At 32.2% G+C, this 26263-nt stretch overlaps 1 protein-coding gene and 1 long non-coding RNA gene across 3 annotated transcripts; one reads left to right on the forward strand and one right to left on the reverse strand.

The window, feature by feature from the left end:
- Positions 1-424: 424 nt before the first annotated feature.
- On the reverse strand, positions 425-2577 carry LOC129905097 (segmentation protein paired). 2 transcript variants are annotated; one of them, XM_055980476.1, is made up of 2 exons: positions 2238-2577; positions 425-1989 (listed from the first exon to the last, which is right to left on the reverse strand). In XM_055980476.1, exons 1-2 carry the CDS (start codon positions 2299-2301, stop codon positions 425-427), a joined length of 1629 nt encoding a protein of 542 aa, XP_055836451.1. In that variant the 5' UTR covers positions 2302-2577. The 2 variants fall into 2 exon arrangements, with proteins under 2 accessions (XP_055836451.1, XP_055836450.1); XM_055980475.1 differs by having other exon boundaries at positions 425-1992.
- A 712-nt stretch (positions 2578-3289) lies between these two features.
- On the forward strand, positions 3290-3892 carry LOC129921423 (uncharacterized). Its single transcript, XR_008773523.1, has 3 exons — positions 3290-3400; positions 3472-3620; positions 3681-3892. It is a non-coding gene; the product is annotated as an uncharacterized LOC129921423 (long non-coding RNA).
- Positions 3893-26263: the final 22371 nt, after the last annotated feature.

The raw sequence follows: 26263 nt of genomic DNA on the forward strand, positions 1-26263 counted from the left end.
CTAAAGTCGCGTTTTGCCTCCAAAGTGTTCCAAAAAAGTAAAAATTGAAATTTCAAATTCAAAGATTATATTATTTGGGGACAGCAATGAAAACCATTAAGAGAAGAAAACTTATCTAAAAAAAAATCCAAAACCAGAGCTAAATAGAAAGAGAAGTTGAAACAAATCTCAAGACCTTTTAAACAAAGATTAACAAAAAGTTTTCAAATTATTTTTTTCCGTATGTAATTTATTTATTCCTTAAATAAAACATTAATATTAATTTTATAAAATTAATTAAAATATTATCTTAAAACTTAACACTTAAATTTAAGTTTAAAAAATATTTTTATTGTACAATTCATTATTATTATAAGACACAAACGTTATAAAAACAAGATCAATCTGAATTTATTCAACTTAAAATAAATCTGACTCCTTTTTTTTAAGAAGAATAAAATGGATAAAATGCCTGAGACATTCCAAAATTCTTTGGTGGCGATGGAAAAGTTGTCGAAAAATTGGAATGCATAAAAGCTGGTGTATTGGGATGCATTGGCATGTGATGAGGATGATGATGATGATAATGATGAGGATGATGTATTCCATAGGAAGAATTGGAATCATTCGAAAAACTATTGACAGCAGGATGGTTATTGATTCCATGATGGACATTATCTTGTGCTACTGCTGTTGTAGCAGTTGGGCGTGATGGGTTTGTTGTTGTGGCAGAGATTGGATTCCATGGTGAGAATGTATTGGTTTGCTGTTGAAGTCCTGCTGCTGCTGCAGCAGACTCCTCAAGTTTTGTTGCTGAATGGATATCCTCATTGCTGTTGCTATTAACAGAATGTGAACCAATAGCGGTGGATAAACTATTTGGTGTGGGTGGTAGTTGAAGTCCGCAGGAATAACCATGGTTGGATTCCACTGGACTGTCATTTCGTGGAGTGGTTGGAATGGTTTCTAATTTTGTGTAGCCTCCTGAGGAGTTCAAACTCGAGTTCGATAGAACCGCTGCTGCTGGCTGATGAATGTACTGTTCTTGATGATGATGGCTAGGATATGCATTCGATGAGTTGTAGACTTGATGGGGTGGTGTAACCGAAGCCGCTGTGCTAGGTGATCCGACGGCATGGTTGTTGTAAAAATCATACATATGATGACTTTGAGCGTAAAGAGAAGGATCTGGCATTGTAGCTTCCCCATTGGGCATCATTGTGGGGTAAAAATTGTTCGACATGGCTTGAGAAGCTGTGTGCATGGTGGAACCGTATGAAGCAATAGTTGGTTGAGAGGTTTGCTGTTTCCTCAAACGTGCTCGACGGTTACTAAACCACACCTGAATACGAGCTTCGGTTAGTTTGGTACGCAAAGCTAGTTCCTCACGCGTATAAATGTCAGGGTATTGTGTCGTCTCGAATGTCCTTTCCAACTCGTCTAATTGACTTGCTGTGAAAGTTGTCCTCGAACGGCGTTGTTTTCGCTTCAATTGAATTCCAGGTTCACTATCACAATCCGATAGATTACCATCATCAGTTGGTTTCATGGATTCTTCAAGATGTCCTGAATTGATACTTGAATGTTTGGATTTCGAGCCATCTTCGGAAGAACTGTCGCGTGATCGGAGCAGTCTTGAGATGGCCGAAACCGATGGAGCTGAAATTCTATCGCAAATTCCCTCCTTAATGAGTTTATCACGAATTTCCCAAGAGTAAATTCGGGGATTTTCACGCTGATACTCTTCGATGCGGCTTTCAATTTCGGGAGAGGTTACTTTTGGTTTGGAACCTCCAATCACACCGGGACGGATAGATCCGGTTTCTTGGTATCTGTTGAGGATTTTGGACACACATCCGTGACTGACACGAAGTTGTCTTGAGATGGAGCATGGCCGGACACCTTCAGCAGCCAATTCAATGATCTTGAGGCGAATGTGATTGGGAAGGGGGCGGCCATTGATAAAGACTCCACCGAGCTGATTCATTCGTCCTTGTCCATTTGACATGTCTGCTGGAAGGAAAATAAAGATATCACAAGTTAGTTTTTGGAATTTCAGCAGAAAAGAAAGTCACTAAGATGGATTTCTTGAAAGATTCTTAGAAGAAGCGTGAGCGGATCATAGGTATCCTTCGGTACCTGATGATCCTGGGAAGAAAATTCCGCGTAGATTTATGGTGGTCATATAGAAATTTACAACTTTTTCAGAGGATCTTTTCAGGTAACAAATCCGATTGTTTGATTTTCTCAAAACTTACCTTGCAGAGGATATCCATAAAAGGGTCTTGGCATTGCTGCTGCTGCAAAGGCAGTTACTGTCATTTTATATCAAAAAGATGCTTAAGTTAATCCAATATTTGTGTTGATATCACTAAAATTTGTATCTGATTGTGTCACTCCGAATCACTTTTCTGTCACTTATTGGTTTTTTTTACAATTTTCGTTAAATGTATCTGAAGGATTTCTTTCAATCTTAACAGTTTTTAGAAGTCTAAAATTTATTTTTTCCGAACACGTCTTTTCTGATGCGAAGTAGTTTTTGAACTGACTCACTTGGTAGATCTTTCGTTCAGATCATCGATTCTGTTTGAGTTTATCTTTGTATCTTTTCCTTTTGGGTTATAGAGTGTGTATAGATACTTTTGTTTCGTCAAGATGTCGGTTGCAGGTTGTTAAAATACAGCGAATGGTAGGAGTTTATTGAATTTCATCTCTTTCTTACTTTAGGTGAGAATTGGTAAAAGATATTGTATCTTTTTTTTTCTTGGGTTTTGTTGTTAAAAGTACCCGTTTCTAAGTTACTACACTTGCTAGTAAGCACCGCCTACTTTGTATGGTAAGGATTTATTAAGAAATTTTGAATTTGTTTGCATATCGCTCGCAATTTTTTCCTTTAACTTTTATTACTAGTTTGGTATTTTTCTGTATTTTTTTTTTATTGGTGGTTGTTTGTTTAGGTTGATGAGGTAAGTGTTATAAGGAGAGTGCGAAATTATATGACGTACTGATTTGTTTTAATAGAGGTTAGTGAGAAGGTATATTTTATTGCTGACGTTATTGGTTATTATATGAGACCTAGAAGCGATAATGAACTTAATTTGGGTTATGTTGACCACTTTTTTTTTTGCAACTTATTGCGGAACGAATTCATTTATATATTTGGTACAGTTTTCAGACCTCAGTGCGGTTATTAAGGAATGTCCTATATTTTTAATACTCAGCTTGAATAAATTTATTCGTACCTAATTACATTAATAATTTTACTGGAGATTTCAGTAATTGATCTAGTTAATTTGAATTAAAAATTTGTCTTAATATGAACTAGAAGTTTGAGTATTTATTTATTTTTTGTTATCAAACTTTTTCGATTCTAATAATAAACGAGGCTATTAGTGTTGCAATGATCCTAATTTACCAAAAAGTAAAGGCCTTTGGACTATTATCAAATTTGATGCAATTTTCTCAATTTTAAATATTTTCTTTTCCATTCAGAAGAAAATAGAAAATACAGTTGGAAGAAGACACGAGTTTGTTAAAGTTTTAATACAAATATGACAAAAAAAAAAAAAAAAATAGAAGACAAAATATATTATGAGTCAATACCATGGAATAGGAACAGTTCAACGTGCGCATGTACATAAGTAAGTAAAATTAAATTTTTGTTTATTTTGATGAATATTATCTCATTTTTATTTCAAAAGAAATAAAACATTGTTAAGCTATAGAGTACAGAGAAATTGAGCCTCTGTATTGAGTAAATGATTTGCTTTAATGGCTTGTTAGCTGACTCAGCAAAAATTGTCCCGATTAATTGCAATATTGATAATTGATATTGATAAATTTATTGACATCTTATTATATTTTATGAATAATTTGTAATAAAGTGAAGACCAAACTTTCACAAAATTGATAGATAAGCCAGTTATAAAACAACATAGTTACCAGTTTCTATTTATCATCCAAACATCAGATGCATCAGCCTTACATAAACGCATTCGAAGTTCAAAATGTCCCTTCCACTGAACTTTTCGAATAAAATTTTAGCTTTTCTAAATTATTATAAGTTTCAACTTTCAACCACATAAATAGCCTTTGCCTTATATTGATTTTCACATTAACAAGATTCCACTTGAAAAAATTGAAGAGTTGTTCACGTTCGGAAAGCTACCTATATTTTTTTTTCAGGCAATATGCAAGGTATAGTCGACAGCCCTTTTCTCAATTAAGTTATGGTGGCGGTATGTGGTAAAGAAGAAACTAACAAGGATTGAAACTCTGCTTTTAAAATTCGGGTGAACAAAAGTATTTCGGGTGGAAAACTTTCAACGTGAAAACTCGTTGTATCTTGAAATTTTTGTTGGTACCTAACATGCGAACAACAAGAAACCAGCTAAGCGAAAAATGCTACTTCCCTTTGTGTGAAATTCGCCATATTTCGGGCCGACAAATTTTCACGTGAAACTGACATTAGGTTTTTTTCTAATTCCCGATACCAAGACGGATTCCTTCAATCCGCCTTCAAGTTGGTATTTAAAAAAAAAGCCGCTCTATACTTAGTGTCTGAGAAACGAGTTTTTTTAAAATATTTTGTTTGTTAGTTTTCCCATTGTTTTCTAGGAGGAGAGAAGAAGCCAACAAACTAAAGAAATAAAGTAGCAGTGAAAAAAATTGTTGGGCACATTTAGATTTGTGATCAATTACACCAGAACAATTTTACTGAACTTTAGGTTCTTACGAATGAAGGATTAACGACGAAAAAAGCCTATAAAGTACTCCTTCTTCTTCCTTTTTCTCGGCGCTGTTATGATCTCGATGTCGAGGGGATCATAACCTTCCCACGTTACTGCTTCACACGAGTGCTCCGCCTGTGGGGTTCGCCGGGTTGACCTCAGAAATCGGCGGCAAGCCTCCCGGTTTTGCATTGTTCCGTTTCTGAGGCCAACTGTAAAGTAATAATACACTGAAAATAAATAAGATTGTTTCGAGCAAAAACTACTGACAAATAAAAGAGTTCATTTGGGAAACCGACGAAGTTACGAATACCAGAGTTACGGGCGACAGAGTTACGAGCGTCAAAGTTACGCGAAACCGAAGTTACGAAATACTAGAGTTACGAATTCTAAAGTTATGTTAAGCTATGACATGTGATTTTTGGGTAAGCTATAAAACTATTAACACAAAATATGGCATAAAAAAAAAATATTAATCGTCACTTAAAAAATTCAATAACTATTTTTTGGAATATTTGATAATATGACAAGTTTTGTCCCCTCCAGAGAATTACCAAAAATTTTAGTTAACAAGCAAATCGCTAGATTTAGAAAAATAAAGAACATATTGTTTACTATCGCATTTTTTTATATTGATTTTGAAACTTTAATTATAACTTTTAACCAAAAGCCTACATTTTAAATCGTTAGCTATTACCTATACGTAGGTATTGGTTCTTTGAACTCTACGAGCAAGTATTTGCAACAACGCAGTCTAAAATGCATTTCATCAAATTCCTCAGCTTTCAAAAAAAAAAAAAAAAAAATGTGGTAGAGTCATTTGGGGTAAGATCGCTCAGTGGGTAAAAGCGCGCACTGCTTAAAAAAAAACTAAAACCAAAAATGAGGAAATCAGCGCTTAGTAAGACGTCAATAACGCGATTGTGTGCTCAGTTTCATTTTTTTTAAAAGAGGGTTGAAAAAAACCGGCTAAAAATAAAAAAAAAAAGTTGTGCGGGAAAAGTGTGTAGCGTCGGCGTGGGAACATTATATTACCGCGAATAGCAAATATTTTTCAATTATGCATATTTATATTTGATTTAAGTCAAAAATTTATTAGATTTTGTTTTGTTTTATTATAAATTTGATAAATAGAAAAAAAAGTACCTTTGTGGGTAAAATCGCGCACTCCTTTTGTGGGTAAGAACGCGCACTTCTCCCCATACTAAATTTTTCTTTTTTTAATAAGACAGAAAAATTTGTAACTTGAATCTTCAGAAACGAAGGCTGTTATTCTTGAATTCCAAAAAAGAAAGTCCGTAGACTTCTAATTTAGTTAGAAATATTTTTTTGTTTGTTTTAGGTATTTTGTAAATAAAGTTCAAGTTTTTGTATTTGAACTTGATTTGTTTTTTCTATAATATTTTCATTCATTTTAGTGAAAACTTGGAAGTTTTGAAATAAAGTTTTGTTAAACTAAGTATAACATTAAGTTTTTAGAAATTTAGTAACCTTAAACTGTCAAGATTTCTGACTTTGGGGCAAGAGTGCGCACTTCGTCTTCATTTGGTTTTTGTTTTTAATCATATGAAATATTTAAACTAAATAACTTTGTTTTTGTGTTTTCTTGTTCCCAAAATATAGGTTTATCAAATCTAAAAAAACTTCATGCTGCTATCTCTTACAGAATCTTCACAATTTCGCCTTAAAGTGAAAAGTGCGCGCACTTACCCCAACTGAATCTAAAGCTTTTAGATGATAAAAATAATCTTTGAAGATCGCAATCATGTGCGAAAACAAGGATACAGTTGATGAATCTGAAAAATATCCTTATTTAAAATTGAACGTTAAAAATTACCAACGAGGATACACCGTTGATTGGACGCAAGATATTAGATAATTTGTTATTAACTTTATTGCCCCTTAGGGCCAATCATAACCTAACTAGAGCTTATTTCAAAGAAGAAAGATTTTGGAATATTAAATTATTCTTCAGATAGTATAGTAGGTAATATACATATGTAACTCATAAAAAATCAGTTCTTAAGAAGAACAAAATGAAAATGCTTTTCAATGATTTTGGAATTAATATTTCTACATTCAACTCTCATTATTAAGTTCATAGAAGTAGTCCTTAAACGACACTTTTTGTATTGATTTGTATCATCTTTTTTTTAATCACCATTCTAATTATGTAACTTATAAGCCCTAAAAAGTAAAGTTTCAGCTTCACCATTGAGTTCAAGCTGTAAAACTATTAAACTTTTACTACACTGCATAAAAAATATATTTTCAAATAATATTTCATCCAATACCGGTGTGGTAAAATATCTCTGGATTCCATCAAATTTGAACGGAAGTGAAATCAATGAACTAAGAGATTGCTTTAGTATCTATCTATTAATGAGCACAAGAAATCATGCCTAGAACGTGAATGTTCCCACGAGAGATGAGATATAACGTACAACTTTGATATTCTCATTTAATGCCGCATTTGATTAATGATATTTCTTCAATATTAATTTCTTTGCCTTAAGATCCAAAAAAATATTATAAGATACCTTTCACATTTCCTTTGCACAGATATATCAGAAATTGGTACTCACTCAAGTCACTCACATTCGAATTCCACCTGACCGCGAATTATTTGACACACCCCAAATTAAAATCTGTATCTTTCAAATAGGTATCTGTTTGATGTTCCGTAAAAGTTATAAATAGACTTTTGAAAGATGGGCGTTCGCTCAATCTATCGTCACATTGTTTCCAATTGATCTGGGAACAACTGCAATGATGATTTTTCCGAATAAGATTCAAATAGAAATATTTAGTAAAATAATACAAAATCCTTATTGACAGTAATCTACCATCCACGAGTCAAGTTCTCGTGAATTCTTTAGTTCAAAATAAATATTCATTCAAATAGCAGGCATAAGTTTCAACTTACCGTCATAAAATAGCTAACAAATTTGTCGAAGACATCATGCAACTTGAAGACAGATATCCTTCGAAGTCACTATTTTTCTGTTTGCTTAAGAAATTGACTTTTAAAGAATTGAAAAACAAATTTCTAAAATTCTTTAAAAAAGAAAGTCGAAGAAAAACGCAATTCCAAAAATCAATCTTGAACAATTGCAAAATTTTATTCGTTTATTGACCTCACACAGGAGGTGTCATCATAAATCTCTTCGTGATTCTATGTTTTTTTTTTTTTTGTGCTTCGTCGTCGTGTCGATGTCGTTGGCTTGTGTCAAATAAAATCATTGTGCGAGCGTGTTGCTGGTAATATCTTATTTCAGAAAAGTCATGATGATGAAGAGTCCTTTTCCGCGTGCATATTTCTAAGGCAAACAAAAAATCAAGGATAACAAGCCGGGAATATAGCAGAGAGAGATGTGGATTTTGTTGGGATAAAAGTTGTTGTCGTTGGTTCGATTTCGTTGTGATGTGAATGTCAGTCACACAATTGGTATTTTTTTTCTTTGATATTTTTTTCCTTTTTTTGTTGACAAGGATGTATGTTTTGTGTCAATGTGTCACAACTGCCCTAAATATATGTTCATCGGTGGTTTTTGAAGGCGTGATATTGAGTTTTTTTTACGAAATTGATTTCAGGCACAAGTTGTATGTGATGCGATAGTATTGATCTGTGCCGAAGGGTTTTTTTAATCTTCAGCTTTGATTTAAGAAGAGCATAGCTATTTTGAAATATTTTTTATTACTTAAACAAGATTTTAGGAATGAATTTTATAGTGTTATGTTCATATAAGGGGCTAAGACAAAATCCTTCAATTTAAAGTTTAGCCTTGTTTTTCTTTAAAGGATAACACAAAATAATATTAAACTTAAAATAAATAAAGTAATTTTTTGAAAAAATAAAAATTCATATAAAAGTGTCACACCCGTAACATTTATATGTTCTTGCACAACCGTTACATCGATTGTTTGAACCAATATAAGTAAAACACTAAAAACTATAAAGACTATAGCATTCAAATGAGACATTTAACATTTTGTATCTTTTAGAAATTTGATTTCTTATCCAAAAATTGTACGTATTTTTATATCACACCCGTTACAAACATTGTTTTAATATTGAAAATTAATTCTAAGCAGGGCTGTTAAAATATCATTTTTTTAAATACATTATTCATCCATCACAAATAAAATAAAATGTACGACTGGGGTTGCACGCAGCACTCGGGTACTTGCTCTCATGCTAAAAATACCTTTTATATGTCAAAGATATTTAGAAAAATATTTTGAATTAGTTATAATTTGTTTTTTTTAGGAATTTCATAAGAAATGCAAAAATATGTAATTTTTTTTTATAATTTCTAACGCCATATTTCCGTTCCCCGTATTTATTGAGAAAACCAAAAAATCGCAATTATATTAAAATCACTTACAGCATTATGTATGTAAAATTTAATCTTACGTTAGAGCCGTTTTTGAGAAAATTGTAATAACTCATTAATGTTCGGGAAGAGCCGACATCAGCGATTAAAAAAAAAAAAAAAAAATAATATCATATTTTCACTATCCGTATTTTTTGAGAAAAACTAAAAATGCAGTTATGTTACATTTACGTACAGTATTACGTGGGTAAAATTTAATCAAAATCATTAGAGCCGTTTTCGAGAAAATTGCAATACCTCGAACACTTCATCTGTACCAAATTTCAAGAAAATCCGTCTACCCGTTTAGGCTGCAGCTTCATGTATCTACAGCTTTTTGTGACGACGAGCCGTTCTAAAGAGATTATATGTATTTCAACAAAATTTCAAGAAAAAAATCACTAATCCGCTTAAAAAATACTTCAAATTGAAAAAAAAAAAACAAAATTAATGTTTTTGAAAAAAATCTCAATTTCTAAATTAAGATTACATACATATCTAAGTGTTTTGGTACAATTTTTTTTGTTGAAATCGGTTAAGTTGTGTTCGAGAAATGAAGAAATAAAAAAATAAGTTCCATGGCTGATACTTTTAATAACGGTTCATTTCGACGTGTATTAGTGCGGCGTACTTACACCGTTTGAGCGGTTTTTGAAAAAAAAAAACTGTTTTTTTCCTTTTTCGTCATGTGTTTATTCTGTTACCTACTAATAAAAATCCATTTTCCCTCTTCGAAATTTACCAAAATTCTTAACTATTCTACCATGGTTCGGCCTGTAAGTAAGTCGACATATAAAGAGAGCGCACTTAAAATAAATTTCCGTTCATCTATCTTGCATTTGAGGAAGAAGTAGTTTTTTTGTAGTATTTCGGCCATATCTATAACTTTTAACAAAAACGATTGCGACAAAACTTGCCCACGGAGAAAAAGAGAGCACTTTAAAATAAAATGATGCCCACCTTAAATCCAACCCTCTTAAAACAATACGATTTCCGCTTAAAATGAGTGCAATCCTCTTATATTCTGTTAATTTTAAAATTAACTTCATTTAATTTTAATAAGAATTTTCATCTTATATAAACCGACTAAAAATAAAAAAAACTCCATGTTAATTCTATGTGCATACGTCTTAATATTAAAAGATTTTCTAAAAAAAGGAAACCATTTAATCTTCTTAATTTTTTTAGTGTAAAAAACTTAAACAAATTTAAAAATTGTTTACAGACTTCAGCTTTATTTGCCATTTATCATAATTTTTTTCCAGGGAGAGATAGCCTAATGGTAAAGCACTTACCTGCTGACCCAAAAGTTGTAGGATCGATTCCCTGTGCTGTCAGTTTTTTTTTTAAACTAAAATGCCTCCACATAAAAATAAGATTTTTTTTCTTAGGTAATTTAAGTGGAATTCTTCTAAATTAACACATTCTAGAAATTAAAAAGATTTACCGCTTAATTTAACGGAGATCTTCTTGGCAAAAATCATGCAGAAATTCGATTAATTTAATACAGAATCTTCTTATTTTTAGCATGTCTTTTCTCTCATCATCTTTATTTCATGTCTATTTACTTGACACTTTTTACTTACTAAAATTTATTTCAAAGACTGAGAAGAAAAAACCTTTTGTGTATTAAAACTCATTAACATTTCGTGTAACATTACAACCACCCACCAGAAATAAATCTTTAAGAACAAGTAACATGCATTTTCTAATAAATGAGCTTTCAATTTCGCATGTATTTCAAAAATAAATGTTCCATTTGTACATGTTTTGTAAACGAAATTCATTAGTTTCAATTTCATCTTCTCTTTTTATTCAGGTCAAGAGGTTTATTATTTGAAAGATGCACCCCCTGAACTGAACATTGATTTATTTCACGTCAATTTAAATGTCATGTTCTTTGCAAACACACACAATCGCAATTCACCGCACCTCATCTCATCTCGTCTCAATCCTGATTGTGGAGACTTAAGATTAAACTTCCAGCTGACAGCTGTCCAATATCTATTGATCCAACTAATTTAAATAATCCCATCAATTGCATTACGTCTTTGTCCGTCTCCCATCGCCTCTCAAGCTCAAGCATCAGAACAGGTGAACTGCAACAATCGCAATCAAATTGATACCACTAGCAGCAGTTTACCACGCATCACACCGATATAGATCAATCGCGTTGATGATGATTCCCGATTCCCTCCCTCATCGTCATCTAACACCTTCGAGCCAGTCAACCGTCAGCATAGCACCCAATTGATGAAAACGAGAGGTGTTGGACATTTGCGGCGTTATGCATCTTGCACATCGGATAACTATCATCAATTTCAAATGAACTTCTTATACGATGATGATGGTGGTATTGTTGTGGTGGTGCGGTGCGTCGTGTGGTGTTGCGTTGGTGGCGTTAAGGGAAAAAACATGGAGACTTAATTAATTGCTGTGTCGGACAGTTGTTCCATGAAATTTTATCATTAATCAAATTCACGCCAACCATCATACCCATACCGCATCGTATCATACCGACTTTGCCGCTCACAAAAGGTGAGCACAGCAGAGTTTTGATGTGTGTGGGGGCACAAAGCGCGGCCCAATTGTTGTATTATTTATGTACATATCCTTTTGTCGGTCGGAGGAGTTCAGTCCTCGGCATCATATGTTATTCTACTGAAACACAAAAGCATTTCTTTTGTTTCCTTATGTTTCGGCTACCTGACCGGTAACCTTGTATCAATTAATCGTAATCCAAGTACAAGCTATATGGAATTCTAAAGGCGCTCCATCATCGGTCATGTTCATATAGGTTACATAAATACCAAATTATATTGGCTTCCTAATGTCTGTTAATTGAGTCAGATTAACTGATTGTTAAGACCTTGATTGGAAGACTGTATAACAAATAGTTGATATTTTCATCAAAAACCTCTTCATTTGACATTGATGCAACCACACAAATGTCAAAATATTTTTCACTTTTTTCTTCCTACTGGTTGGCCACATTGAAAACTACTTTTCTAAAGAATTTCTATACACCCCATGAAACCCAAGTTATTTGAAAACAATTGGAAACTAAAGTGCAAGCTGTCAGCACCTTCTAATTCTTTGCTGCGAATTTGACCTTGTTGGAACCACTTTAAAGCGTTTAAGGTATTTTTCATGGAAACAAATTTAAAATTCTTCATGGAAACACATTTAAAATTCTTTAAAATGTGTCCTTGAATTCAGTTGGGAAACAAAATCATAGAAAAATTAAGATAAAAAAGAAATGAACTGAGATGAGAATATTTTTGTACAGGGTGTCCGGTAGAGAATGGATAAGCCTGGAATCTGATACCTTCACTTTCTTAAACCAAAAAGAAAAAATATCAATCGCAACTACTTTAGGAAATATTATGTATTTTTTTTTTCTTTTAGTTTATAAATTACTTTTTTTTTTATAATTTTCTATAATAATTATTATATTATAATTAACTCACTAAATAAGAAGTCAAAAATTTCCATAAATGTTGCACCTTTTCTTAAAAAAAAAAATTTTAAATAAAAAAATGTTTTATGACAAATTAAAATTTGTGCTATAAAAAAATCTATAGGTGGCAAAAAAAATATGCGCGTCTAAAGAAAATTTCAGAATGGTAACAGTTTTTATCGTATCTAGAGTATTTAGGAAGTAATTTTTACCACCAAAGGTTAAAAAAGGCGTAATATAATGAATTAATATTACTGTATTATCTTAATTTTGTTCATATTACTGTCACAAATGCATGAATTTTATCGCTTTTTTTCTTAAGTCATATTTTACAATAATTTTTCTCTCACATTATCATTAAATAAATGTTAAAACTGTTGAATAGTGGTTCATAAAAAAATACATGCCTACATACAAAATTTAAAAATTAAAAAGGATTAATTACACGGTGTTACAAAAATCAGGTTTTAAAATATACGCGGGCGGAGACCTATCACGTTTTGTAAAGCTAGTCGCACTGATTACGAAACGGTATTTAAAAAGTCCTTAACACTCCCAAAATCTGGAGTTAGGGGCAAAAAACGGCCCTTTGACCTTTACCCATTCTAGCTTTGTCAAATTTTTACCCATTTTCGATTATTGTAGAGTTTCTGATAGGAGATGAATATACCTTTTCAACAATGTATAAAACATGTAACTCGATTAAACCACGTAAAACTTATAAGCTGTCAAAGTTCAAAAATTGCATTTTTTTCGTCATTTACTCAACTTCGACATCAAATTAAAGTATATACATATTTTCACAACAACATGCTGTTTTAAAAATATATTCTAAAATAATATTTATTTTCAAATCAAATGAGGTATTTTTTATGAAAATCAGTTTAAAATTGGCTTATAAAAAAAAAATTTACGATTTCAACCCAGACACAGAAATTCGAACTTTTAGGTATAGAACAAAAATGTTGTTTTGGCTCGTAGTAGAATAACTTGGGCGAAAGTATTTGATAACGGATTTTTGTAAAGGAGTTCAATACAAACATTTTTTTCTTTGGAAGGGGGGTCTATCTACCCCCCTTTAGGTGGGAGGGGCAGTTTTCTAAAAAAAATTATCAAAATAAAAAAAAAATTACTAAAAAACAACGGCAACACTTACAGTAATAAATGATACCATTTCCAAAAAGCAAAATTGTACATTTAATTCCAATTTTTAAATCAATATACTATAACCAATAGTTTTTGAAATAATCGATTTCAAAGTTAAAAATAGGCGAACAAAAATTTTTTTTAAATTATTGTATACTATTTTTGTCCAGACTGTGAATTTTAATAAAAAAAATTACTCACCCAGAAAATTGCCTCAATTGATTCCTTATTGAACAGTGAAAACTATATGTCTTCTAGTTTTTGAGAAAAATGAAAAATTATTTTATCAGATTTTTCTTTTTTCAAAATATTTTTTGTTTTTATTTGTTTTTATTTTTCAATTTACTGGACACCCTGTATAAAGAAATTGGTTTAAATCGATATTTGAGTAATTTCCTTTCTTTTCAGCCAAAACCATTTTGCGAGACAAATTTCACAGTTCTTATTTTTTTATTAAAAACCATGTGGGAAAATTCAGTGATTTTCCAATGTATTTAAATAATTTAAAATAATTTTTTTTTGTGAGAACATAGTCAAAATATATGTATTTCGTCACACAAATCAGAAAAAAAACAAAGATTATTTTGACAGCCAAAAATCAGACGGTATGACCAAAACCACTTGTTTGGACTTTTCTACCAACGCAGGATTTAAATATGTATAGTGAAATTAAAAATGAAAAAAATAATAGGCAATAAACTGGTAATATAGTGAAATAAAAACTTGCTATGAAAAATGACATTGCATAACCAAAACGCCGCGGCGCGCCGATAGGGTAGAGTTGCCTATTTTCGGCCGTCTCCAGTTTCCGGCCACCTGATTTCGAAGGGGTTTATTCCAAGTTTTCGCTCGTATGCTGTTCTAACAAATAAGAGAACAGCATAAGTGCAAAATTTTGGAATAAACCCTATGAAATCACTAGTTATAACGATTTTCCGAAAGGTGGCTGGAAACTGGAGACGGCCGAAAATAGGCAACTCTACCCTATGTAATTTTGAAACGAAGAGAAAACTAAGTATATCATCAAAGTTTTTCAATAATGTAATGGCAAGTTCCAAATTAAGTATATAAACTTATATTTTTTAAATTTCTTCGCTTTGAAAACTATTCACAAAAACATAAAAATATGCTTTTTAACTACTTGTTTCTACGGTGAAGAAAAGAAGTTTCCCGAAAATATGTAACCAATTCTCTAAAGATAACATACAAAATTATAAAAAGTCCGCAACAAGAAAATAAGGATGCTGAAGGCTTAACAACACCTACATATATACATGAAAAAAAAAAAATGAAAAAATCTAACGAATGGAGATTTCCTTTTTTCCTGGGTTATTTCTGTAATATTTTTTTTCTCTATTCCACCTTTTTTATAAAAAGAATTCCACCGACGGCCGACGCAGATCACACTGCTGCCAAGGTAAAAGCTCAATTTAACCCACAAAGGTCATTCGTTAAAAGCAGACCAATTTTCAACATTTGCACTCAACATTTTTACTTCTGGGAGTTGAGACCTTTTTTTCGCTTGAAATGGTTCTTCCTGGGATTCCAGTGTAATATTTATTGCATCACTGCATTGCATTTGGGATTTAATTTTTTTTCCATTTTTTAAATAAAAACGAATAAAAGCACAAAGTGGCCTCCTTTATAAAAGAGAAAAAAAGACCTATTTAGATGGTCTTGGTTTTGCCATATGAATGAACGCGTCTGGTGCATTTCAGTGTGTCAACTTTTTTTTTTTAATTTTTTTTTGGACAATTTCACGGAAACTGACAGAATCTAACATAAAGCCGCGGCTGCCTTATGTCATTTATGGCAAAATTGAGTACTTGGCAATTAGGCATGGTGACGCACTGTGGTGGCAATGGTGTGACGACGGCACTGGTGTGTGAATTAATTGAGGGTGAAATGATGAATGGTAGTTGTTTTATTTTATTAATTCCTCCCTTTGCGATTTGAAAGTGTGACGAAGTTGATGGAGAATAAAAGAGAGAGAGAGTTCTTGGAATTATTAACCCAAGGGTGGGCTGGAGTTTAGTACCGTACAAAGTTGTGAAGTCTTTTGGTTACATAATCACTTGCAAATGAGTTGTGAAACAATTTTCAGACTCATTTTTTGAGTTATGGCATCATGTCTGCGATTTTCCTTTAATCGTTTTTTTATAGAAATTTTTCCTGGTAAATGAAGAAATCTTCAAGAAATCAAGGGATACAATTTTTGTCTTCTTGACTTGAAGTTGAAGCTTCTTGTGATAATACATTTTTAATTATATTTGCTTTGTCAGTGACCAAGAAAAATTTATTCATTTTTATTCCCTGCCATATGACAAATTTCAAAAATAACCCAAATTACGGATTCCACGAAAATGTATATGATTTTTCATAATTCGTCCAGTGTTTACCTAGCTTTGGATATTCTCAATCCTCTAAAGTAAATGCTTCATTCTTATCCACCTCCTCAGTTTAAAAACAAATGTTTCTGTGCAAACTGTGTAACCGTCATAAAAAATAAAAACCATCACAGTAGCAAAATCCGAATGCTATGGATTATTCCAAATATTTTGCATCTTTTTCCTGCAAATTAAATCCATTAACCAGGATAATCTCATTCAAAAGGTAGAATCATGAAATTTTTATTGATCAACATTTGTAAACGACACCCGTTTCGCAGCAGTACAGGAGCAGTCAGTAAGACAGTAACGCACCATAATCGCCTTTAATTCCAGGTACACGAAGAAGGTCCGGTCTCACCTCCTGCAAAAAAAAACTCCTTTTTCCAAGTTACACCCTCATTTTTATTTAATTTTTTTTCGGTACTAGCTTAATCGAAGGATTATGCGTTTATGGGATGTTTTGTTTTGTTCGACACTCTCATCTTATCTGTTGAATATTGGTTATGAGGAGGAATTTTGAAATTTTCCACGCTTCAATGGTTTGCCGCAGAAAATATGCGAGCACATTGTTTTAGTGTGGTTTTGGATGCTTGTGTTCTCGAAAAAAAAAAAAAAAATAAAAACCAAAAATCACACGCGGTTTTGAAACAAAATGCGTGTCAATTTGGATGTGGTTAACCAAAAGGAATGAGGAAAATAGAGTCACATTGTAGGTATCTATATTGACTCTGTATTGATTGGTCTATCCTGCTGTGGAATGAACTGGAAAACTACTTTTAAGGATGCAAATTGAATAGTGGCAGAGAGTCTCTTCTAAAGAGTAGCAGGTGTGAAGGGGTTGAGTTGCCCGCCTAGCATGTCAGTGCCAATTATACTTTAAGTAAAAAAAGGGAACAATCCTCACTGGTTAGAGTGCACTCAATACAAACCTAAATTTCAGTTTTTAGAAGGTAAAACCTTTATCTTGTAAAATGTTTGATGAATGACAGTCTAAAAGCTCCTCACTGATATTTGGAATCTATTGATAAGAATGGACAATAATGTTACTCTTCGTCTATAGTTTCTTTCACAGTGTATCAAATTCAGTTTTAAAGCCTTTAAATTGGTAAATTTGCTTTAGTCAGCAAAAAGTGTTTCCGGTAGTGGATACCTTCAAAATATTTCAAGTGCTCAGAAGTCTCAACTATATCAATTTAAGTTTTTGGATGTAATTTCTTTCGGAAGCTATTTTGAAGACCATTTAAATGATTCCTTAAAAAAATAAAAATCCTTAAAGACTCTTCCAAAAAATAATTTTTGAAGCTTCAGAGATTGCATCTGAGAAAATTACGGTACGTTTTATTTTAGGCAAAAAATCTCTAAAATTTAGTTTTCCTCAATCGAGAACAAAGGAATTTGGAAAGTTAGTCAGTAGAAACTGGTATGCCGAGCAAAATTAAATTGAATTTATTTCCCGGCACGTTATTAGACATTTATTTATATTGGTACGTTTTAATTCTCTTAGAGCAACTATATCAATCGGTGTTCAATTAGTCAAAATTTTAGCTCATAAACATAGGAAGGTACTAGCGTTAGGTTTTTGCGGGGGTCTTGAGATTACGTACATTTCCCAAGCCCTGACATATCGCAAAATTAAAAATAATATGTCAAAGTTTCGCTCAAGTTTTGTACCTTTTGAACAATCAAAGAAGAGTTTTGTACAAGCTAACAACCAAAAATATAACCGGGATAGGAAACGTTTCCTTACCCGGCTTGTGAGAAATTTTTTTTAGTTTAACAAAACTGTTCAAAACTTGTACAAAATTCTGTCATATTTTTTTTTCATTTTTGCGAAATGTTCGGGCTGGGGAAATGTATGTACGTCCTGAGACAGATATTTTATCTGATCAATCGTATATACACGCAATCCCCGGACTGTAAGATCCTGATGCAACTGCCTCATTTTTCTACAAGCTAACAAGATTTTTGGCTTTTAAGCACCTAAAACCAAAATTAAAAAAAAATTGAATGCTCCGTTTTCAAAATTTTTAATTTAAAAAAAAATCAGGTATAAAAAAAACCAAAAGTTAATTTTAATTTGAAATCTAGACGAGTCCGAGATATTTAGAAATAAATAAAAGGATCTATAGGGTACGCCATTAGTAACGATCTTAGAATAATCATTTTTATCAAAAAACAACATCGACTTCAATGGATCAAAACTCTGTTTTATGGTTTTTCTAATAGTTTATATGGCAATAACTAAACAAAATTGAAATGGGACCACACTGTAGGCACCAGCTTTCCAATACAGAAAGAATTATCAATTTTGGTTCACTAAGTCCAAAGTTATGAGGTAACAAATATCAAATAATCATTTTTATCTAAAAACAAAACCGACTTCCATGGGTCAAAACAGGGTTTTATGGTTTTTCTAATAGTTCCCATGGCTAAAACTGAACAAAATTAAAATGAGACCACATTGCAGCCACCAGCTTTGCATTGCAAAAAGAATTATCAAAATTGGTTCAGTCAGTCCGAAGTTATGAGGTAAAAAAAAAAAAAAAAAAAAAATACAGGCGAAAGGCGAATTGAATACCTCCTTTTTTTTGGAAGTCGGTAAAAATACAGACGAATTGAATACCTCCTCCTTTTTGGAAGTCGGTAAAAAAAGGAACAAATTTTAAAAACCAGTAGGCAACCCAACAAAAACATGAGTGTAAATTTTTTTTTTTTTTAATGCTTCAAAAACTCTAATCAAGTTGAGTACTGTTTTTGGGTCTCAAAATATTTTAAGAAGTCACTTTCTCCTATAAAGAACGAATTCGTTTTTTTTTATTAATTTATATTTACAAAATTAAAAAAAAAACGTTTTAATAATTTAAAGAAAGTTTATATCTTGGTCTTATACCTAATACCTTTAACATCAAATGTTTTTTTTTTCAACTAACATCACGTTTTAGGCCATTAAAATAGCATACCCTGAATAAAAATCAACAACACATTCTCAATCTTCAAAGATTATATCAAAAATATGTAGAATTTAGCTATTCTTCAACAAAAAGAGATGACCCATTTTTCTATGGAGCCTCGGCCCAGGACGTTCACAAATGAAATCGGCATCAAATGAAAGGTGAAGTCAAGCATATTACGTGAGTAAAATATTTTCAAAATCGTTGGTGGGCTTTTCGAGATATTTAATTTTGAAGTTTCGAATCTCAAAATCAAGACTTTATCTGTTTTTTTTTTCTTTTTTTTTGTGTCATAGAATGCGTAAAAAATGTAGTAAACGAAATACACAGACAGACACACACGCATGCTAAAGTTCAAAGCCGGGTAGTCAAAAACATATTTTTACTAGTTAACACCTAATATTTAGGTATCTCTAATTTTATTAGAAATAAAGAAAAATATTTTTTGACACAGGTTTATAGACAAGAGAAATACCTTTCATTTGATACTAATATGATTTTTGTACGACATTTATTACGCATTCTACGATCAACTATTTGAAAAAAAAAAAACAGATAAAGTCTTGATTTTGAGATCCGAAACTTCAAACTCAAATATCTCAAAAACCCCACAAACGATTTTAAATATATTTTACCCACATAATATGCTTGGCATCGCCTTTCATTTGATACCAATTTCATTAGTGAACCCACTGCCCCAAAAAGTGGGACATCTCCTGTCCTTTATAGTGTTATTTTAAAATTCCTTTTTTTTTTTTAGAAAATTTAACTAAAATCATAAACCAAATTGTAATCTCTCTGATGTTTAAATGTTTCTAAATTGTATTTAAATTTCAAAGCTATTCCAAGTGCTGTAACATTCTTCCTCTCACTCCATCTCCCCAAAGCCAAATCACATTTATGTATACCGACATACTTACATTGTTTTCCCCCAATTAGTGAACATAATCTCAAAACATTGAAATTCTTCTATGCGATTACATATCTCTAATGCTCCAGTGAGAGATGCTCCTTATCCTCTTTCTATACTCTCTCCTTTTAAAATCATTCCCATAATAACGAGACTCTGTTGCAAAACCACAAATCTGAATCTCTTCATCTTGTTTTTGCTATACAAAAACAAAACAAAAAAAAAAAATCACATTCTTTTCCATAGAAAATCACAACAACATCAAACTCTATAGAACCTTTTGTTTGTTGTTGTTCTTGTTGTTCTTGTTGTTGTCTGACACTATATATGGGGAATTAGAAGGGATTTTAGGTATCCTAAAGAAAAAAAAATATATATAAGGAAACAAAAACCCAGCAAGGACATCATGGGTGGACTCATGCAGGGCGATAATGGCCTCTGATCTTTGTGAGGATGTTTGAAAACATTTCGGTTTGACTACTAGATGGGTTCCTCTCAGCAACCGACTTCAAGGATAAATCCCCAGGAAATCAGCAGAGCAGATCTCTTCTATCCTAAAAACAGAGATGTTTTTCTGTTTGTTACCATATTCCTTAGTCTTTGCTTTTGCTCTAGCTCTGTCTCCTTTTGTGCGCTTCCTCTGAAGAAGAACCATATCCTCAATATTCGTTAATTGCCACCCATTGGGCACTGTTAATGCTTTGTGTTCGATGTTCAACCAATTTAAGGGAGGAAGTTATCTTAAAGATGCATCACTCTCTCTCTCTTCTTGTCGAATTTGAAACAGAATGGGAAGCTAATGGATTTTCCTTGCTTATTTATCCGAATTAAGCTGGAAATACTTCGAAGGTGTAGCTTCCTTTTGGGCTACAAATTGAGACATTAGGTAAACCAATTAGACCCAAGGTGGTCATATAATGAAAATCTTATCCTCTTTCAAATGCCTCCCAATTGGCTCTCACGCGATTCACTAATTTTCTCTTAATTCATATGAATAGCGGGCGCTTCCAAATCGGGTATCGCGTGTGTGAATTGTGCGAGTGCACGCTTCTTCGCGAAATCGTGCCTAAAACAACAAACTCTCTGTAATAATTGACTCCTAACTACCCACAAATAAAGTGATAAATATTTTATTCCTTTACCACTCGTAATAAATCTCGCGAGTCTTTTTACTCTGGACGAAAGATGTGTTTAAGATTCCCTTTGGACCGAAGACTTCGTTTACCTCTGGGCCTTTTTTGGTGAAACTCAGCGAGTTCTTTCTTTGCTGATGGAGGACAAAACCTTTTGAGCTTGTTAGCGAGAAAAAGCAATAAAAGTTCATCCGGGGTTATTGTTCCAACTATCAGTGACCGTGAAATTGTTAGATTTGAGCTCGTCAAAGGACCTTTTAGCAGGATATTTGTTCAAAAGAAAATGTGTATTTATGAGTCGATTTTCCAGAATCCCCGAAATCCCAGGTACAGCGTTGTAAAGCATCATAAATTTTCACTCACTATGCAACGATGATGAACAAATAAAGATTTTATTAGTGTCGCAGCGCGGGATTGTTGTTTTCTTTATTTTTGGCAAATATACCTACGAGCTAGAAATAGATAGATACGAGTCCTGGAATAGCTGATGACAAAAAAGTCGCGCAATATTCGAGTCGAGAGATATTTGTGTTTGTTTTTTTGAAAGAAGTGTCACCACGGGGAACTACTGTACAACGGACCGTCCTAAAGGCATCATTATTGTCGTCCTAGAAACGACTTTAGAGTCCTGTTTTGTTGTTGTATAGGGAAAAAGGGAATTTTCGTCATCAATGGTCATGGACAAAATTTTGAAAATATTTTTCTATGTGTGCGTTTGTATATTTTTTTTTTTTTTTTTTTTGAAACTGAAATAGAATACAAATTAGCTCCGCCTTCTTTCAGTTTTTTTTTTGGATTGAAAACGGAAAGAGGTAGTGGTAGCATGGCAACTATGGCGGATCGAATTTTTAATTTCGTTCTGGTGGCGTATTTTTATTTATATTTTTTTTTTCTTCTTTGGTTCTTCGTCTGAATAAAAATTTTGTATCCCCTCCTGTTGTTATTGTCGTCGTCGTGTTGAAGTTTAGGAACCCATATAGCCTATAGTACTTTTGTGGTATGTCATGGTTTTTTTGGTGTGTGGTTTTGTAGTTTTGGTCACATTTTGGTTTTGTATTTCGACAGAAAATTTGTTATGCAGACTGTGGTTTCCATACCAAAATTTGTGCTGGTCGACCAGTTGTTGTTTTTGAATTTTTTTGGAAACCAATCACTATGTCGGCCTTGAATTATACGAATTTGCTATTGGACATTATTTTTTGTTCTATTGGGATATGGTTAAATGGGGTTCTTTTTTGATTTATAACAAACAATCAGATTGCAAAGACTCAGTGGTTAGTTTTAGATGGCCTTGAATTATTTGATGTAGGTGCTTGTACCTTATTGGGATATTAAATGTTAGTTCAATATTGTAGCGCCAACAGTTTTTGAGGTAAGTTAGTATGTAACCTTAGTTACAAAAACCTACCTACTTTCTCGCTACAAAAAAAGTATTTGTAATTATTTCATAAGCTGTGATTTTGTCACTTCTTAGAACTACTGGGGTATCATACACATAGAAAAATTAGACCTATTTCTAAAACATTATAATTATGGAAAAGAGGTGTTTCTAACCATTGAAATAAATTTAGACTGCTGTACAAGTTAGACGTAGTTTTAAAAGATGACTAGTGGCCCATTATTTCTAATTGGCAGATAAGTATATTTTTTTTTTGATTAACTTCTGTCTTAGTTCTTCATCTGGAAATATTTTTTCTCTGAAGTGTGTTTCTATGGCATTACACTCAGACCATTTCGACTCCCCTCTAACTTCTATACCAAAGATGTCAGAAATTTCTAACTCGGATTTCGTGTTGCGATATTCAAAAAGAAACTCCTCGACATATTTCAGCTTTACTTTGAACGAGTAGTTCCTGAGATAATATCAAAAATCACAAAAATTGAATATGACTGGCTGACTCACTGGATGCTTACCGTTAGATTGAAGGCACCAAGTTCCAGTGGTGTATTGAGGAGGGGCTAGAAATTTTTGATATCTCAAAATCTTAGTGGTCAACATAACTAATAGTTTATTTCAGGAAATTCCAATTTGGACTTCGAATTCGGATTAAAAAAGCAACATATTAAGAAAAAATATATATTTAGTATTAAACATCAAAAATAATTTAATTGAAAATTAGTTTTTGAGACTTTCACTTTCTGCATTTTTCACTCATTTAGATTTTCTAAATGAATTGAATTCATTTCTTATTTATTTATATTTCTGTTCGTGAATTTGGTGCCTTTTTCAATGAATCTGTAATTTTTGGACAAAATATTATCAAAACTTATGTGTGTCTCCTTATTTTTTCTTTTGAATTCTTCTTTTATTTCCATTAAAATTACCGATAAAATTGCATCCAGCATTAATAATTTAACTTCAGAAACAAAATAAAAATGGATGATCCTTCAGTTTTGACAGTTCGAAAAAATTTCGAAGTTTTCGAATCGATCGAAATGAAGAATATGATATTTTATTTCACGTGAAATTGAAAATTGATTTCAATTCACTTTCGAAAATGGTGATGAGTATAGCTCAAAAACTACACCGTGATAGGAATAAATCTGTAAACAATTTTGAATTCAGCACATGACAAAGTTCAAACAAAATAAAGTGGTTTTTTAAGGATGACTCAACTTCTTGCTGTTTGTGTAAAATGTATGGGACACAAGAACTTTGAAAACAGGAGACAGTAGTACGAAGCTGTCTACGTCGAGAGCAGCTAAATGCTACTATACTACTTTCAGTACCGCAGCACAGCGTTTCACTATCGATCAAAGATGAATAAATTAGAGAGAAACATTTTTCGTACCCCTCTAAAAAATTTTTGAAAAATTTTTCAGCCCCCTCCAAATTAATTTCTGGATACGCCACTGCCAAGTTCTTAGCTTGGGTTTTAATTTAACATTTGCTGAAGTTGAAGACCCTTTTATTTTATTTATGATATTCTCCTACAATTTATTCTCTCGTAAATGGCTGAACTGATTTTAATAAACTTTTTATACAGATGCGTTTGAATAGCTGTCAAAACTTTTTTTTGGACTTTTAAAAAATAGGTACATACAACGGTGGAAAAGTAGTTAGAAACAAGCTCTTTCTTTTGAAAATGTAATATAAATCAAAAATATTAGAAATATTTTTTACCAGATATTTTTTTATTAAGGATCTCCTTTTATTGCACCTTCTTTTTCTAAAATATAAGGGGTTGGTCTGTCAGGAATTGTAAAGGACATTTTATTTTTTTTTTTTTCGGAACATGTGGCATTTTTCGAGGACTGCAACCATATTAACTAACTTATAGAAATAAGTTGGTGATAGTCCTTTTTATTAATAATAATTGTACGTTTAATTAACTAACCAAGTTTGGAAAATGTAAATGCTAAAAATCAAAAACAATATATTTCTTACTAATTTTTCCTAAAAAAAAACAGCTTCATATAATGATTAAAAAAAATTATTCTAAAAATTATTTATTTGGAAGTCTAAACAGTTCTAAAACATATTTTTGCAATCTTAAAACCAAGTTTTTAATTTCTTGCATTTCCTTTAAAATCTTTCAATTTTTTAAGTTATTCTTTTATCTTCGTCTTCTTTTCCATTATCGGCGATAGTCATGATCTCGGATGGTTTCACAACTCTCCCATTCTACTGCTTCAAACTACGGCCTCGCATGTGGGGTTCGCGCCGGGTTGACCTCAGGAAACGTCAGCAGGTTTCTCGATTTTGAATTGTTCCATATTTAAGGCCAACTGAATGCAGTTGTCGTTGCATTTGTCTTCTCCATGAGTTCTTAGGCCTGCCTCTTCTTCGTGATTGCGTTGGAATGTCGTCGTAAGCAATCGCCTTTTGAACTGGGTTCTCAGGGTTTCTTCTTTGTACATGACAGTACCAGATAAAACGGTCGGTCGTGCTGTATTTTATCCAAGACGGTGTTTTTGACATGAAGACTTCCTCGGATTTTCTTCCTTCTGATTCGATCAAGCTTTAATAGTCTAAGTAACTTTTATTATACTACCAAGTCATGCATTTAATTTTTTCTTATTTGTCTTTTGGTTGAGACCGTTTCTTTTTTATATGAGTTGATGAATGCGAAGGAGGTTGTCAATTCGTCTGTGTTTTTTTTTAACGTTTGTTGCCTCATAGTTTTGGACTAGGTGAACCAATTTTGATAATTTTTTTTATTCGAAAGCTGGAGCCTGCAGTGTGGTCCCATTTCAATTCAGACTATAGAATCTATAAATCTGTAAAAAAAAATCTGTAAATACAAGTTTCGTTCCATAGAAGTCGGTTTTGTTTTTTTTTTTTTTTTTGATAAAAATGATTATATCAAGACAGCTACTCCTTGAAGGCTAACCGGTATCTAAATCTCGTCAAATTGTTTTTGACAACATATTTGGTTTATGTTTGTGGGAAACTCCAGCACTAATTGTCCTCATTGTTGATTCTCTGTTTCCTATTTGTACAAAGAACGATCTCGAAAGAAGAAATCTTATATTTAAATAATTTTGTGATATGAAATTGGAAATCACAGCTAGAAGAGTTTGTGAACAGGTCCTTCTCTATCCATACACTGTCAAATGATTTTTTTGTGTCGATAAAGCATGCGATATTTTACTTGGTGTCCTTGGTTTTAGGCGCTAAAGTTTAAGCTCCTTAAATATCTTGCGAGTATTACACATAACGATGATGTTTAAAATAATTTACAAGGAAATTATCGCTGAATGAGGCATCTTTTCTGAACAAAGTTATATGTGGTCCTGATGACTTGTTTTGGCTTCTTTGTAGACTTTCCTTATTAATTAATAATTCATTATTTGTGAGTTGCGACTTCGTCACAATTTGGTTCTGGATTCTTGCTTGTGCACTATTCTATACCCATGTTAAATATATTGTTTCTTCAAATTGTCTAATTTTAACTGGAATTAAAATTGAAAGAAATGTCGTTTAAAAACTTTGTTAATTTTTTATTTATGAAAATGAATAAGAAAATAATCTTTATGCATGCATATTACTTTGATGAAGTTGAATACATTTTTGAATCTTTCATCAGATTTGACAACTTCTAAAAAAAACTTCTTCTAACAATCGCTTACAAAGTTTTGATTTCAATTAACAACATATCCACTTTTAACTCAAATATTCAAATGCGAAAATTGAAAAGTGAAAGCAACAAACTTTAAATAAATTCACATCATCAAACCAAAACCA

This window comes from Episyrphus balteatus, chromosome 1 (genome assembly GCF_945859705.1).
Source record: "Episyrphus balteatus chromosome 1, idEpiBalt1.1, whole genome shotgun sequence".
Taxonomy (NCBI): Eukaryota; Metazoa; Arthropoda; class Insecta; order Diptera; family Syrphidae; genus Episyrphus; species Episyrphus balteatus.

What these genes read in the sequence shown, in the direction of transcription:
- LOC129905097 (XM_055980475.1), bottom strand. Translation starts at nt 2,301, where the DNA reads ATGACAGTAACTGCCTTTGCAGCAGCAGCAATGCCAAGACCCTTTTAT. An exon ending in TTATGGATATCCTCTGCAAG is followed by an intron (nt 1,993 to 2,237) that starts GTAAGTTTTGAG and finishes TTTTCCTTCCAG; the next exon opens with CAGACATGTCAAATGGACAA.